Source organism: Salvia hispanica, chromosome 3 (genome assembly GCF_029641045.1).
Source record: "Salvia hispanica isolate PSC_SH4W2 chromosome 3, Shi_PSC_v1, whole genome shotgun sequence".
Taxonomy (NCBI): domain Eukaryota; kingdom Viridiplantae; phylum Streptophyta; class Magnoliopsida; order Lamiales; family Lamiaceae; genus Salvia; species Salvia hispanica.
Window position 1 is genome coordinate 6,980,965 of NC_142694.1, and position 19,314 is coordinate 7,000,278.

The window sequence follows — 19,314 nt, forward strand, 5'->3', positions numbered from 1 at the left end:
ATGTCAATAATTTAGAACAAAAATCAAATAAAAATAAATGAAATCATCATTAATAGAATGGAAATTATAATATAATTATTCCATCAGATTTTAGATAAAGGAGCCTACTAGTTTTAATATTAGGCCCATTTAATTAACCTAATTATTGAATACGTGCAAAATTAGAATTCAATCGTCTTCTTCATATGACGTCTGAACTTTCCCTCTCCATCTCCATTTCTCTCATCTATTCTTTTCACTTTATTCTCTGTTCCGTTTTATTTCCGGCAAAATACGGAGACTTGTGGTGGAGATCCACCGCTCGGGTTCAACCCGGGGCTCCGTGGGATCGAAATTAAAGGAGAGTTGCGCCGGACCTCGGAGGTCCACGAATGAAGTTTCCAGCAGTGCTTGTCGGACTACGGTGGTATTGGTCGACCCCACTCGATCCACCTGGGTCCATCATTGTTATCAGGTGCATGCTTATCGGGCTAAAATTTTATTGGGTTAACATTTTACAATTCTAAAGATTCTATAGTTATAGACTATTAATTAAAATTATTTTAAAAATTCGTATTTGTCGTCATACTTTGGAACAATTAAACATCAATTCATCTTATACACATGGACATACTCCTCCCGTGAAATAATGTCACATTCATAAATGCATGTCCCATTCTAAGTAAATGGACCCACATTTCATCTAAATCATTACACTCACATTCTATTATAAAATCAATGTATAAAAGGGTGTTTTCATTCCACTAACTCATTTTTACATTTTTCTTCGTAAAGTTAAATAATTTCTTAAAACTCGAGCTGAATCAAAATGAGATTATAAATAGTGGACGGAAGGAGAATATTATTTACAGAGAAAAGAAGCGAATGGAAAGGAATGGTTTGAATCAAAGGGTGGGACTTATAAAACCTGAAACATAAGTAAAAAATATTTATTGCAGCCCAGCTGGCCAGTTGGGCTTTCTGGCTAACCAGCCAGCCTAAATGGGCTAGCCCAACAACCCGATATCTAATCGGTTGTAATTTTTCAGCCATAACTTTCAATTTTAGCATGCTAATCGGATTAGCCCATCAAGTTCGAGTTGAACTGATGTCCCAATATTGACTTAATTCTCGTGTTTCAGAGCATTTTCAACCATTTTTGCTAAACTTAAACTTATTTTAATGTAGAGATGACTCCAACCCATTACCCTAAACCCAAACTTAAAAAATGTTCTCTATATTAAGCATTTAAAAAAAAAAAAAGAAGTTTTGTTTTAGAGTAAAACTAAAAATAGATATTTATTACTCAAAAATAAAGAAAATGAGATTGATTTTGGAGTAGTTAATTGTCTATCATATTATAATTTTTAGTGTATCATTGGAGATTATCTCATATTTACAACTTTGTTTCACAATGACTTTCTCAATTTCATTTAGATTTACCATGCACCTAGTATATTAAAATATCAACTACTAAGGGTTAGCCAAGTTTTAGAAAAATTAAAGGATGATGAAATTTATGGTTGTATGGGAGGTAGATATTCTTAAGCAATTGACTTATGACTTATGCGGTCAAGCTATGTGTTATGAGGTTCCGCAAACACTGAGCAACTGGCGCAAAAAGTCACCTGACAATAGACATGTGTTCTTTGTAGTACTACTAGATTGTAATTACTTTGATATGAATGGGGATAACGTTGACTCTAAGTCGTTGAAGACCCAGTCAATGCCATACAGATTTTTTATTACCTTACCTCATGATATTTATGATTGTATGGAAAGGTAGATATTAAGATTTATGAGGTCAAGCAAAGACTTACTGGAGCACCATGTGGGGAAGGGCCAGTTTGAATGGTCTAGCCAATTTCCTCTTGATTTTCAGAGCAGTTTGCATCATTCAATGAATTTTCCTTTGTACATAACACGTTGTTCTGTATGTTATTCAGATCATCTTAGAAAATAATCACTAATATGAGTTTTCCATTTGAGAGAAGACTAGAGCTCCACTTATTCACCATTATTGCAGGTTGAGATCAGTACTAATAATCACCAGTTTATCAAAGGTTACTTATATACAAGGATGGGTACTGGCCTTAGATGTTCAAATTTAAGGATTGGCCACCTACAAATGCTATTAAATCTTGCTACAAAACATTTGATTATTAATGAATCGAAAACTCAAATATCTGTGTAGTTTCTACTTGATATTACTGTACAGAACTCACATGTAGAAGAAGAGATGGATAGGGGGGAAGATTGGGAAGCAGAGGTTCTCTTCATGCAATAGAAATCTCAAAATTGTTGGCATTGCTATGGAACAATGATACAGAACCAGTGGGACCTGTAAGCCAGCACTCTTCCTCATTTCCTGCTATTTGGTTTGATCAGAATCTGGCGCTCCACATCACCTTCTAACATTTGCAGTAAATGAGTCATCGATGGACGGTCATTTGGATTCATTTGTATGCACCATAACACAACTATTGTTATCTTCAGAACCCTCTCATTCTCATCATTACCATTGTTTTCCTCCGGCTTTTTAGGTTCAATCTCCCTGTCCTGCTTCACGTGGTCATATATCCAATATGGGAAATACTTTGTAGAATCATCTTTGTTTTCCTTCAACTCTTTGTTTAAGCCCACCATTTCCATTAGCAGCATCTCGAAACTATACACATCCGCCTTGGAAGAAACTCCGCATATACCTCTATTGATGAGTTCTGGAGCAACATACCATATGGTTCCTCTAGCGGCTGTAAATGTAACTACCTCCTTCTATACGGAGCATAACTTGGCCAGCCCGAGGAGTATGTTGTGAGACTTAATGTCAAAATGAAGAATCTGGATATCACACCCTCAATGCAAATATTCAATTCCTTGAGCTATTCCAACAACAATATCAAACTTTGTATCCCAATCTAAGAAATTCATTTTTTCTCGATCGTAAGGTATTTTTAAAGAGAACCATTGGGCATGAAATCAAAGATCAGGGCACGCTTGTAACTTTCTGCACAATATCCAACTAACTGCACCACATTGACATGATGTACCCTCCAATAGTCGATATTTCATTCATAAAGTCTTGGCCATTCCCTCCCGATTTTCCAAGCATTTTGACTACTACATGATGCCCACTTTGAAGCTTTCCTTTGTAAACACAGCCATAGCCTCCTTCAACTAGTTTTTCTTGAAAACCTCTTGTCATCCTCTTTATGTCTGAATATGAATATCTGATTGGTGAGAGTTTATTATCACTCTGGAGGAAGGATTCTATAGTGTCATATTTGGACAAGTGCCTTCTTCGGAATTTGTAGATAGAAAGCCACAACACGAAAGGAAAAATGATAACCTTTGGTAACAAGACGATCAAGTCTGTCATGAGATGAGTATCAGTGAACAAAATCATCAAATAGAAAAAAAACAAAATCATCAAATAGTACTTGTAATATGATAATGCTTGTCAAAGTCGATCCCTTGCATGCATGCTTTTGTTGTCAAAATGGAATGCTCAGTTTTGGGGAAGGGCTGTATTCTTAAGATGTATTTCTTTCCGGGGGCAAAGGACTTCTAGCCACATACAGATCCATGGTGCACCAAATGTATGCAAGGTACAAAGGATATTGAGTTTGTTGATTGCCAAAAAAGATGTAATAACCTTGAATTCAGTGACAACTGCATGATTTAAGGATCTATTATGGCATGGAGAAGTTTTATTACTAAATAAATCACAAGTGTAATGAACTAGCCAGTAAAACAGATATTGCTGATTTTTGGTCTTACATATTTTTCTGGTTTGATTCAAATAGCTTCTCTAATTGTTAAATAAATTTGTTTATCATACGAAATGGCATGACAAACTAAACAGAGTACAGTTCACTAAATGATCACTTCCATATACATGAACTATTCTGTTCCAATTACTAGATGATAACTTTATGATGCAAGAAATTTTTAACTTAGTTGAGATAATATTTCAAAAGTATGCCTCTGCTAGGTCAAAACTTTATAAGCAGAGCATGTCTCACTATTTGAGATTTTTGTGTTTTTAAGGTGGATGGCTATCCTATGTATAGCATGGCAACCCCAACAATTGCTGGTGCAGAAGAGATGTTAGCCTATTTAGGTGCCAAGCCCATAGCAGAAGGAAGTTCTCAAAAAGTAGTTATAACAGATTTACGGGAAGAAGCTGTTGTTTACATCAACAACACACCTTTTGTCCTTAGGGAACTCAATAAGCCTGTTGATACACTCAAGCACATAGGAATCACTGGCCCAGTGGTATGCTCAATTCCATGAGTTCACACCATAGAACTGCGGATAAAGTCGAGTACATTTCTGTTTTCTAATCGGGTTCTACTTTACAGGTGGAACATATGGAGGCACGTTTGAAGGAAGATATAATTTCTGAGATTAAAAAATCTGGTGGTAGGATGCTTTTACATCGTGAAGAATATGATCCTGCATCAATACAGGCCAGTGTCATAGGATACTGGGAAAATATTTTTGCAGATGATGTTAAGACTCCAGCAGAGGTATATGGTGCTTTAAAGCATGATGGGCATAACATGGCTTACCGGAGAATCCCATTAACCAGAGAAAGAGAAGCTCTAGCTTCAGATGTTGATTCCATCCAGTACCGTAAGGATGAGTAAGTTTTCAGTTTCATTGTCTGTGTTTCTAATCAAATATACCTGGTTGGAGATGATATCATTCTATATATCCAGTATAGAGCTTCCATAAAGTCTAGGAAAAAAGTGTGGCACTACAAAGGTTATTTAGTGTATTTGTCCATGTGTTTCTACAACTGACCGAATATATCCCGAGGCTTACTATAACTTTCTATGCATGACTTTTTGTTAGTTTTTTAAGATGTTGTATGCTATTATTACTATATATCAGTGTAATTATATTCTATATATAGGGATGTACTAGTATAACAACTAATTTTAAATTTACAACGTACATCCAACCACGTGCTGCCATGTGGCACGAAAAATGCAATATTGTATACAGAAAAATGCAATACACATTTGTAGAAGCTATAAATGAATTTCGGCATATTGCATTTTTGTTATATGCAGATTGCATTTTTTATCATTGTGTTTTGCATTTTTGATATTGACTGTTTAATTTGCATTTTATATATAGACGAATTGCATTTTTATATGTGAAAATGCAAAACTTAACAATAAAAAATGCAATTTATGTGAAAATGCAAAACTCAACACTATAAAATGCAATTTACATACAACTAAAATGCAATCTGCGAAAATGCATATACAACTAGATTGCATTTTTGTGTTTAAAATACTGCATATTTTGTGCCACATGGCAGCACCAGATTAGATGTACGTTGTGACTCTAAATAAGGGGGCACCCTAGTGCTCCCCTATATATGTATATCCATGATGGTTCAAAATCATCAGAGTGCATATGACAATTGTAGCTGCAATTATGATGCTTCTATATTTGTGAATCCATTTCCATCATCTGATCATGTCATCCTGTCAATGGTATAATAGACACTAAAACAATAGTTTTTCCTTTCTTGTGCATCTCAACAGCTCTGCAGGGGCTTATCTTTTCATATCACATACAGGGTTTGGAGGGGTTGCTTATGCAATGGCTATCATTTGTATAAGACTTGAAGCGGAGGCAGCACTAAAATCATATGTCTCACAATCTGTTGGAATACCATGCTCAACTAATTCATTGGCTGAACATTTTAACTCTGATGATGAAGCAAGAAAACTGGGTGATTACAGAGACATTTTAAGCTTGATTAGAGTCCTTGTCAACGGGTCCTGAGAGCAAAGCAGATGTCAACTCAGTTATAGATAGGTATGAAACTCATTTGTGCACACATTACTTATATTCTCTTTATTTATCCAAGTTTAAGCACAAATGCAAAAGGGTGCCTTTATGCGTTGATCTGCAACAGCGATCTTTTAATCAGACAGAAACTCACTAAAGAATGTCGTACTCCCATATAATAGTCACAACTAGAAATAAAATGAAGTAAATAATATAACTAAACCTACTTACAGTAAAAAAAAAATCAGAAGTAAGTTATGCTAGGTCTGTTAATCCAGAAATTATGTCATGTAAACGATACCTGCCTTAGTCAAACACAATATGCCTTAGTAAAACTGATATAACTATTTGAGCCAGTTTAATGTAGATAATTCAAAACATATATTCACATTTCGAATTCGTTTATGAAATTGCTCTCTAGCTATCTAGTCATTTCCTCCCTTTTGAAGGTGTGCGGGTGCTGGGCATTTAAGAGATGATATTCTATACTATAGCAAGGAACTCGAAAGGCGTTGGAAATAGATAACTTGGTAGTCTCAATATTGTGGGAAAGAGTACATTTAGGGTCTCTAGGGAATTTATCATGAGTCCCAAGTTCATTTGTACCTAGGCACATTTACCTGTCTAGCTCTATAAATAGAGGTGTACAATATATCTCAAAGTAAGACAATTTACAATAAAAATACATCTTCAAATCTCCTTCTATTTCTTCATGGCGTCAGAGCATGGAAAATTCTGTCTCAGAAAATTCCATCATATAGCCGTTTACCCAATTCTCGGCCTTTTCCTAAAAATCAAAACAGAAACCAACTCCTACACAAAATGTCAGAATCAGACGAAGAGAAACCAGCAAACACCGAATCCTCAAAGTTGAGGACAAACAAAATCGTTACTGTAGCGTCCAAATTAAACGGGAAGAACTACCCATTATGGTCTCGCCTAATGAAAGTCGCGATAGGAAGTAGGAGGGGATACTCCCAGATCCAAGACGAACCAGCAAGGGGTATCGGGATTGGGAGGAAACAGATTTAACTGTGTTCTCGTGGATCGTCGATAACATCGAAAATGATATTATTGCCGATTTCGCTCTCCACCAAACGTCTAAAGCTTTGTGGGATAATCTCGCAATCACATTCGAGAGCAAGACAAATCCGTATCTAGTGTACGACCTGGAGGACAAAATAATATCAATCAGACAAGGAAACCTCGATCTAGAGACATATTACCGTCGAATCCACGGATTGTGGGTGAATATTGATCGAAGTCAGAAGCAACCAATCACGTGTTGTGATAAGGGGATCGAGCAGTATCGGCAGCACGCAAGTGAGAAACGACTCATCAAGTTTCTCACGGGTTTGAGTCAGGAATATGACCACATCCGTCGGGAGATCCTCAAACAACAACCATACCCCTCAGTCGAAGAAGCCTACGGATGGGTGAAGAAGGAGGCGGCTCGACTGAAAATCATGCCACCGGCATCCGCTCCACCCACCGGAGACTCCACTGGTGTAGGAAGCGCCGATGCATCATCGGGAGAAATAGGCTACGGATTCGAGGCACAGAGGGATCGACCGAACAATCGAGGAAGTCAGCAACGACCGCCACCTGCCGGAACCACATACCAAACCGCCGGAGGGAAGCCGGACAAGAGCAAGCTGTGGTGCTCCCACTCTCACTGTGGGAAGAACAAGCACACGAGGGAAACCTGCTTTCTCCGGGTAGGATACCCGGAATGGTGGGACGAAAAACAGAAGGCACGAGCCCAAGGTAAGCTCGCTGCCGTCGGAATCTAGGAAATCAACCAGCGACAAAGTGCTCCAAATCAGAACAAAGAAGGGGTAATTGGAGGAGGGAACCAGCCTAATAACCCTCCCCAACCGGGAATCGGCGGCGGTGGAAGTGGCATCCGGGTCGGAAATTCCATGGAACGAGCCGGAGCGGCAACGGAGGGTCAGAACTGGGGAGGCGGTTCAATGAAAGGAGGTAAAGGGTCGAACTCTGTTTTGCATAATCAAGCCCCAATTTGTGTTAAATACCAGAATATTTAGCCTATTATGATAAGCTGCCTAGATTTGTTAAGAATTCCAAAACAACCCCAAATATTTTCCAAATTGGCATCCAAAACCGTTTTGCACCTCTGACGAATATTTTCGCTGCATTTAACGTGCAAAATAGTGATACAATTAATAAAAGAGGATGGATTTTTTATTGTGGGGCCATAGATACCATGACCCCATAGAGAACGTACTTTAGTGACTTTAGTGAGATTACTAAGACTTATATCAGAACTGCAAGTAGAGAATTGATTAAAGTGGCAGGAGCCGGAACCATAGATGTTTCTCCGAGTCTTCATTTGTCAAACAGTCAAACTGTTTATTTATGCCAAGCTTATCTCAGAGATTGATGTTAGTGAATGATGTCACAAGAGAATTGAATTGCACTCTTCTGATGCACCCAAATTATTGTATTTTACAGGATATTCGGACGAGGAAGATCGTTGGGCGTGGCACTGAGAACCAAAGACTCTACTACGTGGATGGGGTAGCTCAACATGGCAGTGCAATGCTAGCTCACGGATCCACAAGAGAAGAGGCTTGGCTATGACACAGAAGACTAGGACATCCTTCCCATGGTTATTTTCAACTTTTGTTTCCAAGTTTTACTATTCCCAGACTTTTCCTGTGAGACATGTGTTTTGGCCAAGAGCCACAGACAATCTTTCAAACCTTCAGATACTCGTATGAAATTTATGTTTGAACTAGTGCATGCTGATGTTTGGGGCCCTGCGCCCGTTACTGGGGGAAAAGGATTTAGATATTTTGTCACTTTCATTGATGATTGCACTAGGATGACTTGTATTTATTTCTTGAAACACAAATCTGAAGTAGTCGAAAAATTTGTTCTTTTTTTCCATATGATTAAAACCCAGTTTCAAACTACCATAAAAATCCTTCGGTGGGAGGGAATTTGACAATAGTGACATGTCTGAATTTTTTAGACAAAAGGGCCTTGTTCGCCAAACTTCCTGTGCCTACACACCCGAACAAAATGGGGTAGCCGAGAGGAAAAATAGAGCAATTCTAGAAGTATCCCGTGCCATTATGATTGAATCCAAAATCCTAACGTTTCTTTGGCCAGAAGCCGCAACCTCCATCTACCTCATTAACCGATTACCCACCAAAATCCTCAACAAAAAGACTCCCCTGGATATCCTCTCCCAACAAGCCAAAAATACCTGAATCCCTTAGCATGTCACCTAAAGTGTTTGGTTGCACAATCTGTGTCCATATTCCCAAATATGAAGAACCAAATTCTCCCCTTGTACTACTAAATGTGTTTTTGTGGGATACGGGGGTAAACCAAAAAGGGTATCGATGCTTTGACCCAAGTACTAAGAAAATCATCACCATTATAAACTGCAACTTCTTGGAAACCGAGTTCTTTTACCACCTTAGCAGTCAGGGGAGGCAAAATCCTGAAACTAATCATGGGGACTGTCTAAGTTGGTTTGTGTCACCTCTAAGCCCTTTAAATGAGGAACCAACAGAGACCGTAGCGGTCACTGCCGCCGAGCACGCCCTCTACTGGAGTCTCCTCAACCACCTCACGATCAACCTCAACTGATATCACAGGTATCCCCTGCACCAATTACTGAAGAAAATACTTTAGTTAATGCTAACACTGCAGAAGAGGAGGAAGAGGATAACACCATTGATAGTGACACTGAGAAGTATGTTCTTTCTTATCAGAGTACTCGGGGCATTCCCCCAAAACGATATTCTCCCGAGAAGTTTGGTGCAAAGAGCAGATATGGGATTGCGAATTTTGTGCAAGGAAATTTGAGCAAAATGACACGTGCATTTGAAGCGGCACTCTGTGAAGAAGAGGAAATTTCGCAGACTGCCGAGGAAGCAATGAAGCAAAAACACTGGAGAGAGGCTATGTTTACAGAGATGAAAACATTGATGAAAAACAATACGTGGGTAAAGGGAAAACTGCCAAAAGGGGTCAAAGCTGTGGGGTGTGGATGGGTGTTTATTATCAAGCGAAGACTAGATGGCTCAGTCGAGAGATATAAGGCACGACTTGTAGCAAAAGGGTACACTCAAACATACGGAGTTGACTATGCTGAGACCTTCTCGCCAATAACAAAGATCAACACAGTCAGGGTACTGTTTGCTGGGGTTTGGTGCCCCTTGCACAACGGAAGACTTGTACAAAACAAATAAATCAGATACGGATCTATTTGACCGATTATGCGATTAATTAAACAGATAATTGCATGCTACAATGCAAATAATTCATGCTTAGAAAAATAAAATCCTAAACATGATTTCTACTGTTTAGAGTTACCGATTTTTTATTCTCCAAATAATCGTCGATTGCTCGCGCCTTCTCTACGTGATGATCTTGAGTACTAGACCACGGATCTTCTCTCTGGTTCCCTAACTATATTCCGATATCAGTGTGGGCTGATCTCACTGGGATATTAGGACTTAAATAAAAGAGACAGAAAAATTCCTCACGGAGGAGAAAATCAAAGAAAATTCGTTCTCCTTGTAGAGAAAGGAACAAAAAATACACCATGAAATTAATGAATAAATATGTCTCATTTATTCTCCTATTTATATTAGGTTTCTTTTGGGCCCAGACAGGGATCTATGGAAGGTTTTGGATATGGGCTCCCCCAATTAGCTTTTTACTAATTAAATTGAACCCACAATTTAATACAAGCTTATATTGGAATATTACGAGCAGCCACTACAGAAGTAATATTGAACTCTCCCCATCCAAATCCGAAATTACAAGTAATCCGAGTTTTCACTTTGTTTATTATTTATTTTCCGCGCTTAAGATATAAATGTCCATTAATTAATTAATGTCTGCTATGGACTTAATTAATTAATATCTTATTAACTCCAAGAGTAGACTTAGCAAGAAACACTTATTTATTATTCATAGAGTAATAAAACTCCAACTGACCAGTTTTCCGAATAATAAAACCTTGTTCGAACTCCTCTTAAGGACATTATCAAACGAGACTCACCTCACGCACGATTCAACATAATAGCAATCCTAGCACCGCTAGATATTAATCACCACTACCCAATATATCAGGATTATTGGGTTGCGAAAAAACCCGCACCATTTGATAAGTCAAAGTAGTGCATAATCAATACCGTATGCTCAATGCTAACATATGTTGATTAAGAAATAGTATTTTATCAAGACCTAGTCTTCAGTAGATAGCATAAAGACACGTCTTGCTGTTAGATCCGTTTAGTGCTATACCACACCAATGTCATCTTATTTTAGTAAGGCTTAGAAATATGCGGACTGACATTGGATCCTTTCACGATAGGTAGCCAAAGCCTATCTAGGTTGTGAAATTCTTCTTTTTTTTTGCAAAGCATAGCATAGATCTGACCGTGTTACCTTAAAGTGGCCGTCGCCCACAACTGGTCTACTAAGCAAAAGACTTAGACTTTGTTTACTTCTTATACATTTAAATGTTTATAAAACATCTTATAAATGCACAAGCAAATACAATGTAATAATATATTGATTCTATTCGTGTGAAACTGCTCGAATAATACTGAATCGGGTTAAAAGTGGATTGTAGAGTATTTCGTATACAAGCAAGATTCAATTCGCGCGAAACATGTTTTACAGTATATCAAACCTAACATTGTTCTCAATTGCAGCCAACAAAGATTGGCCACTTCATCAGTTCGACGTGACAAATGCCTTTCTGCATGGAGAACTGTCTAAACCAATTTTTATGGTTCCTCCCACGAGATTCACAGATGAGTTTCATCCTGGAGAGGTGTGCAAACTCCAGAAGACATTGTATGGGCTTAAGCAGTCTCCCAGGGCCTGGTTCAGTCGATTCACCGAAGTGATGAAAAAATATAAGCAACTCAGATCACACATTGTTCATTAAAAAGAAGAATGGAAAAATCACATGTCTTATCGTCTATGATCATCACGGGGATGATGAAGAAGAGATTGACGAGTTAAGGAAGAACTTGTTCAAAGAATTTGAGATGAAGGATCTGGGTCTTCTCAAATACTTTTTAGGAATTGAGGTTTTGAGATCAGATAGAGGAATCTTCATCAATCAGATGAAATATATTCTTGACCTTTTAGCAGAAGTGGGCATGGTTGTTTGCAAGCCGGCAGACACCCCAATGATACAGAATCACGGATTGCAGATAGTTGGAGAAGCGAAACTCACTGACAGGGGGAGTTATCAGAGGCTGGTGGGGAAACTCATTTACCTTTCTCCTACTAGACCCGGCATAGCATATGTTGTGGGGATAGTAAGTCAGTTCATGCACTCACCACAAGAAGACCACTGGGAAGCCGTTCTGCGAATTGTCCGATATTTGAAGGGTACTGCAGGGCATGGAGTGTTGTTCGTAAAACATGGGCACTTGGAGATTAATGGTTTTACTGATGCAGATTGGGCAGGAAACCCAAATGACCGAAAATCCACAGCAGGGTACTTTACATTGGTAGGGGGAAACCTTGTCACTTGGAGGAGCAAGAAGCAGAAGGTAGTAGCACTTTCAAGGGCAGAAGCAGAGTTCCGTGGAATCAAGAGTGGCCTCACTGAAATATTGTGGCTATGGAGGCTCATGACGGAACTTGATCTGTAGGTACCAAAACCGTGTAAACTATTCTGTGATAACAAAGCTGCTATTAGCATCTCTGAAAATCCAGTTCAACACGATAGAATTAAACATGTGGCAGTCGACAGACACTTCATCAAGGAGAAGATTGAAGCCAAGATTGTTGAGTTTCCATATGTAAAATCGGAGGATCAGTTGGCAGATATTCTAACTAAGGCTGTGAATTCCAAGTCGTTTAAGGATGTATTAAGCAAGTTGAGTATCGGAAACCCCGTTACTTAACTTGAGGGGAAGTGTTGGAAATAGATATTGGTAGTCTCAATATTGTGGGAAAGAGTACATTTAGGGTCTCTAGGTGTTGGAAATAGATAACTTGGTAGTCTCAATATTGTGGGAAAGAGTACATTTAGGGTCTCTAGGGAATTTATCACGAGCCCCAAGTTCATTTGTACCTAGGCACGTTTACCTGTCTAGCTCTATAAATAGAGGTGTACAATATATCTTAAAATAAGACAATTTACAATAAAAATACATCGGCTTTCAAATGACAATGATGAACATCGAGCACACCTTGTTGATATGGGTATTAAAGCTCTCAGGTTGGTTTCCGGTTATGCTATGTAGGTGCAATCACATATCGATATTCTAACGATATTCCATTTGCAGTATGCTTTCCATTTGCAACAGGTTTTATTATCTAAGATATGATGTTCTTGTAGCTTATGATCTGATTTTGCGTGTGTGCATTGCAGGCGATACTTCTTCCTGATCACGTTTAGATCCTATCTGTACAGCACTTCAGCCACTGAGATGAAATTCACTACTTGGACGGATGCGAGGCCTTAACTTGGCCATCTTTGTAATAATCTAAGAATCGTTAGATGATTACATATAGTGTAGAAATTATATATAGGGAAAGCTCTCCTTGGCTTAAATAAATAATGAGAAGTTGAGAAATGAAGAATGCATGAGAAACTATACACTTGAATGTTGATGGCCTCGCATGTTTGTTCAAACATTATATTTTGTCATTTATATTTGAGAATGGATGTGGATCATTTTGCCCCCTATAAAAACTCATCTTGCAATACAATACTATTATAAAGAGGCAACAGATAATACAAACCTCACGCAGAAGATATGGATGGAGGAAGGAAGGATTGGGAAGAAGAGGTTCATGCGATAGTAATCTCAAAGCTGCTGGCGTTATCATGATGGAGCAATGATGCAGAATCAGTTGCATCTGTGAGCCAGCTGCCATCTTCCCCATTTCCTGCAACTTGAGTTGATTGTGATGATCGAACCTCTGGAATTTGCAGGCGTTTGACATCGGCTTCTAACATTTGCAATACTTGATTCATTGAAGGACGATCATCGGGGCTCATCAGTATGCACCATAACGCAACTATTGTCATCTTTCGAACACTCTCATTCTCATCATTACTAATGTTTTCCTCCGCAATTTCAATCTCTTTGCCTTGTTTAATGTGGTCATATATCCAATTTGGGAAATACTTTGTTGAATCATCACTATTTTTCCGCAACTCTCTGTTTAAGCCCACCATTTCCATCAACAGCATCCCGAAACTATACACATCCGCCTTGGAAGAGACTACGCCAATACCTCGGTGGATGAGTTCTGGAGCAACATAACCTATGGTTCCTCTAGCGGCCGTTAAAGTCACTGCCTCCTTCTCTACGGAGCATGACTTTGCTAACCCGAAATCAGATATTTTGGGAGCGAAGTTATGGTCAAGGAGTATGTTATGAGGCTTGATGTCAAAATGAAGAATCTGGATGTCACACCCCCGATGCAAATAATCAATTCCTCGAGCTATTCCAACAGCAATGTCAAACTTTGTATCCCAATTTAAGGAATTCATTTTTTCTCGATTGAAGAGGTATTTTTCAAGAGAACCATTGGGCATGAAATCAAAGACGAGGGCACGCTTGGAACCTTGTGCACAATAGCCAACTAGTTGTACCACATTGATATGGTGTACCCTTCCAATAGTTGCTATTTCATTCATAAAGTCTTGTCCATTCCCGCCTGATTTTCCCAGCATTTTGACTGCTACGTGATGTCCACTTCGAAGCTTTCCTTTGTAAACACAACCATAGCCTCCTTCGCCTAGTTTTTCTTGAAAACCTCTTGTCATTCTCTTAATGGCTGAGTATGAATATCTTATTGGTGATAGTTTGTTATCACTTTGGAGGAAGGATTCTATTGTGTTATATTCGGATAAACGCCTTCTTCGGAATTTGTAAATCAAAAACCACCACACTAAAGGAAATATGATAATCCTTGCAAACAATGTGATGAAGCCTGTCATGAGATGAGTTATAGGCAATAAATGTCAAATACCTATTATGCAACAATATTTGCAAAATCAAAAGTACAACGCACATGAAGCTATGACCTAAAACTGAATTTAATATTATTTGTAAAAAATATATATCACCTTAAATTCATAATTTTATTCGATTTATTAAAAAATTTACACTTAAATTTAACTAAATACTCATTTGCTCCCTTACTAATAAGTCTTGATAATGTGCTATATGTATTTTAATACTCCATAAAATTAATAAAATAATAGTGAGATGGAAAAAAATAATTATACAATTATTTATGGAAAATAAGCACTATCTCATACAAAAATGTCCATTTTTTGCTTCATAAAAGCTTGATCTGATAAATTTTATTTCCATTTTCTGAATGATATGATAGTGAATCGTTTAGTGCAATCCTGACAATAGCAGTAGCGCACGACATTCACATGCTAATATGCCATAATCCATATCACGATTATTGGTGCGGAAAAATGGCGTAAAGTTTTTTGATAAAAAGTCAATAGTTTGAAATTTAAATAAATGTTTCTTAATTCCTGATTATGTCAATACATATTTGATTTAATTTCACCATTCACTCATTCTAACCAAATGAAAAATCATGATTTTGTAGATCTTTCAAAGTCGATCATCTGCACGGTACTCCCTCCGTCCCATTGAAGATGACCATTCCTTAGACGGCACAAGATTTTATGTAGGTTTATTTTGCGTGTTAAATAGAGAGTAAAACAAAAAAGAAGAAACAAAGTAGAAATAAATGGTATTTTCATTAGTAACATATCATCTTGGTTGGGACATATAGAAAAGGAAAGTGGGTCATCGATTTTTAGTGGGACGGAGGGAGTACTTCTTACTAGTACTACTATTCTTATTTTTAAAATGTAAACTAGTACTCCCTCTGTTCCGCTTAAGATGACACGTTTTCCTTTTTAGTTTGTCCCAACTAAGATGACACATTTCCTCTTTTGGTAACTTTCTCTCTCCGATTAATACACTCAACCACTTTTTCTCACTCCTATTAAAATATTCATCTTCCTTTATCTCTCTACTTTAATAATTACACCCACCTTCTCTCTCTCCAATTAAACACTTTAACCAATAACTCCTAAAATCCCGTGCCGGCTAAGCAATCTATCATCTTAGCCGGGACGGAGGGAGCACTATTATTCAACTAATTTTTCTTGGTTCACTATTATATTTAATTACGTTATTCTATCTTCATTAACATTTATTTTTTCTCTATACTTAATATTCCCTCCGCCTCTCATTATGTGTGCTAATTTCCATTTTGATCCGTCTTAATTAATTGTCTCAGTTCATTTTATACCTTTTGGTAGTGGATCATATTCCATATTTCTTTAGTGCATTCTCCCTCATATTTTATTAAGTAATACTTTTGTGTCTTCAAATAAGTTGTACATAAATGGAACTTGAACTATCGAGTAGAGAGTAGAGCATAATTAAAAGCGCACCTATGATGAGTACTGATTGTTGATTGAGCATCGGGAAAGATGGGTAGGACTCTGCAAGCACACCGAGTAGATGGTAAGCACACAAGAATATGTAAGTTAAAATACACACTGAAAGAATGCAAGGATTCTTACTGTTATAGATAGAGGATTCTGTTGACAATAGAATTATACTAGTAATCAGACATAAGAGTAGTGCTACAGCGGCGAATCCACAGAGGGTGAATACAGGAGGGCTTACCGCTGCGCACAACAAACCTGCAATTCGAAGCTGAGTCATACTATAAGATTTCAAATTAATATTAAGTGAAGATTAGAGCTTACCTGCAACGACCACAAGAAGTACGATCAGAACTATAGCTATACACACAACACAAGGTTAGCAATATTAGTAATATGACTGACAACAGACATTTACATAGTGCACACTTACACCACTTAATGATGGATGAATCATGACTGTCACAAGGCAAGAGGCATGTCCCGAGTTCAAATCCATACAAGAGGACCTCATGGATTTCTGAAAGAGAAACATTTTTCAAAGGCTCAAAATCATACCAGGATGTCATCGCTATGAGGTCAACTCCACAGGCGTATGGAACCTCTGAGGCCATCATGCTGCCGACCTTGACATAAGCATATCTGTGATGATGGGATGAATTAGAGGCACACTGATTAGTGATATCAGTATAAAGGGATGTATTTCTCAACGGATTTGGGCAGCTTATAAAGTTTAAAGGTGTGTTGCTGGAATAAATGGACTTTAGGTAACGAAGACGATTAGGATTATGATAGGTGAAGTTATAGGCATATATAGAAAAGGGGGGAAACGAGCAGATGTCGTCTTTGTTTATGGAGGCATCAACCACCCTGATGGTGGGCTCGTCTCTGTAGTAGATTTCTTGGACATAGTATTTGTGAGAATGAAGGGAGAAGTAGGCCACATTATTTTCACATGATAATTCAAATCTTGGATCACCGCAATTCTTGGGGTGGCCCTTGAGGCGGAAAGGGGGGCTGATGTTGGGAATGATGCCGCACGAAGAAGGACTGCATTTGGCATCACATGATTCAAACAAACTATGGAGTGAGAGAAAGAGAATCGAAAAGAGAGATGAAGTGATGAGGTTTTGATGTGTTGTGATCAACATTAGATGTTTAAGAAAACCCCACAATAAACTGATTTTGGGTACACACCCCCTCACTACTAAATATATATGGAGCAGCATGTTTGTATTGGATGGACATAATTCAGTCTTGAAACCAGACGCCAGGCATGACTTTGAGCAACTGATTGTGATTTTGCATTAAAAGCGGTAGCCCCACCACAATAGATCGTGATTAAAATGGAATCACTACCACTAATTGCATGCAGAGGAAAGTAGAATTAAAATGCATAAAAGGGATTCTCATAAAAATACTTGTAATATCCACATTGTGAAATACTCCTAATGAATTACATCCACATAAATTGGTGTTGAAGAACCTGCATTAATGAATTTACATCCATATATACTCCTTTGTACAATATTATCAATTTCTTAATTCTTAGTCTCTTATACTTATGTCACATGGACAGTGTCATAATGATGTATTGCCTTAATTCTTGTGTTTAATATAGTTCCAAGTACAACTTTGTTTCACAATGATTTTCTCAATTTCATATATAGTTACCATGCACCTAGCTAGTCTATCCGCAAAGGGTGGTGATATTTATTATTGTATGGGAAGGTAACTAGATATTATGATTAAGACTTATGAGGTCAAGTAAGGACTTATGAGGTGCAGCAAAGGACTTGTACAAAATGTAGAGCAACTTGCGAAAAGGGACAATTTGAGTAATGACTTTGCTATGAATGGGGATAAGGTTAAGACAAAGTCATAGAAGACCCATTCAATGGCAAAGAGATTCTTTTTTTTTTTTGACATAGTATTTGTGAGAGTTAAGGGAGATGAAGGTCACATTATTTTCTCTTCTGGGGTCGCCCTTGAGGTGGAAAAGATGAGATGACGTGCTTGCCTAATTTATGACTGAGATGATGAGAAAAATAATGGAGAGATGAGAAAAATGAGTGTTTAGTTGATTGTGGATCCATTTTATAAATGATGGGTAACATTATTATTTGTTGAAAATTTTCCAAATTTAGACTTGGTCAAATAAAGACAGAAATATATATTTAAAATAACAGTAAAAAATATTTTTTTTCAAAAATAGGTATAGTACAGTAACATCTTTGTCGAGACAATATAAAAAGAAACTGAGATATTTTTAGTAGGACAAATTGAGTATTTTATATACATTTGTTTCTCATAAGGAAAAGGCATGACAAACTAAACAGAGTATAGTTCACTAAATGATCACTTCTAGATGCATGAACTTACTCTGTTCCAATTACTAGATGATGATTTTATGATGCAACTTTTTAACTTTGTTGAGATAATATTTCAAAAGTATGCCTCTGCTAGGTCAAAACTTTATAAGCAGAGCATGTCTCACTATTTGAGATTTTTGTGTTTTTAAGGTGGATGGCTATCCTATGTATAGCATGGCAACCCCAACAATTGCTGGTGCAGAAGAGATGTTAGCCTATTTAGGTGCCAAGCCCATATGAAGCTATTGGGTTTAGACTATGTGCACAGTAAGGAATATCAAGCTTCCTAGGTCCAGCGAATCCACTAGATCACAGGGTCTAGGAACTCACGGATCGTTGGAAGATCTCGGTCGTCGGATACACAGAATACCTATTCAAAACCCTCAACCACGTATACTAAAATTAGCATAAGAAAGTAGGGATCGATCCCACAGAGATGAATGCGCAATTAAACATATTCTCTTTATTTATCCAAGTTTAAGCACAAATGCAAAAGGGTACCTGATAGGGACCCCGATTTAGTGAATCTCGTCAAAGATCATCTCCAGTATCTTTTATTTGATTTGATTTATAGTATCTTTTATTTTAGTTGGTTATCCTTAATTATTGTAATTTTTTTATTTATTTATCTTGCTTGATTAGCAAGATACTTTTTAGGTTTAGAATTCTATAAATAATAGAATTCTATAGCAT

The 19,314-nt window shown here is 37.6% G+C and overlaps 2 protein-coding genes and 1 pseudogene across 5 annotated transcripts; 1 reads left to right on the forward strand and 2 right to left on the reverse strand.

Moving 5' to 3' along the window:
• Positions 1-2,255: 2,255 nt before the first annotated feature.
• LOC148930035 (rust resistance kinase Lr10 pseudogene) lies at positions 2,256-3,409 on the reverse strand (annotated as a pseudogene).
• A 52-nt stretch (positions 3,410-3,461) lies between these two features.
• LOC125213077 (uncharacterized) lies at positions 3,462-4,631 on the forward strand. Its single transcript, XM_048113439.2, has 3 exons — positions 3,462-3,587; positions 4,030-4,257; positions 4,344-4,631. Exons 1-3 carry the CDS (start codon positions 3,462-3,464, stop codon positions 4,629-4,631), a joined length of 642 nt encoding a protein of 213 aa, XP_047969396.2.
• Positions 4,632-12,786: 8,155 nt separating this feature from the next.
• On the reverse strand, positions 12,787-17,438 carry LOC125213075 (LEAF RUST 10 DISEASE-RESISTANCE LOCUS RECEPTOR-LIKE PROTEIN KINASE-like 2.1). 4 transcript variants are annotated; one of them, XM_089068790.1, is made up of 6 exons: positions 16,683-17,438; positions 16,574-16,609; positions 16,385-16,507; positions 16,253-16,303; positions 13,555-14,754; positions 12,787-13,214 (listed from the first exon to the last, which is right to left on the reverse strand). In XM_089068790.1, the coding sequence occupies exons 1-5, from the start codon at positions 17,398-17,400 to the stop codon at positions 13,604-13,606; spliced, it is 2,079 nt and encodes a 692-aa protein (XP_088924916.1). In that variant the 5' UTR covers positions 17,401-17,438; the 3' UTR covers positions 12,787-13,214; positions 13,555-13,603. The 4 variants fall into 4 exon arrangements, with proteins under 4 accessions (XP_088924916.1, XP_088924915.1, XP_047969393.2 ...); XM_089068789.1 differs by having other exon boundaries at positions 12,787-13,295; XM_048113436.2 differs by lacking the exon at positions 12,787-13,214 and having other exon boundaries at positions 13,435-14,754.
• Positions 17,439-19,314: the final 1,876 nt, after the last annotated feature.

Bases quoted from the DNA above. Each gene is read 5' to 3' on its own strand.
- LOC125213077 (XM_048113439.2), top strand. From the start codon at position 3,462: ATGCTTTTGTTGTCAAAATGGAATGCTCAGTTTTGGGGAAGGGCTGTA. The intron at 3,588-4,029 runs GTACAAAGGATA...TGTGTTTTTAAG, and splicing joins GTGCACCAAATGTATGCAAG to GTGGATGGCTATCCTATGTA. The intron at 4,258-4,343 runs GTATGCTCAATT...TCTACTTTACAG, and splicing joins TAGGAATCACTGGCCCAGTG to GTGGAACATATGGAGGCACG.
- LOC125213075 (XM_089068790.1), bottom strand. From the start codon at position 17,400: ATGTTGATCACAACACATCAAAACCTCATCACTTCATCTCTCTTTTCG. The intron at 16,508-16,573 runs GTAAGCTCTAAT...TTCGAATTGCAG, and splicing joins ACTTCTTGTGGTCGTTGCAG to GTTTGTTGTGCGCAGCGGTA. The intron at 14,755-16,252 runs GTGCGCTTTTAA...ATCTCATGACAG, and splicing joins ACAATCAGTACTCATCATAG to GCTTCATCACATTGTTTGCA.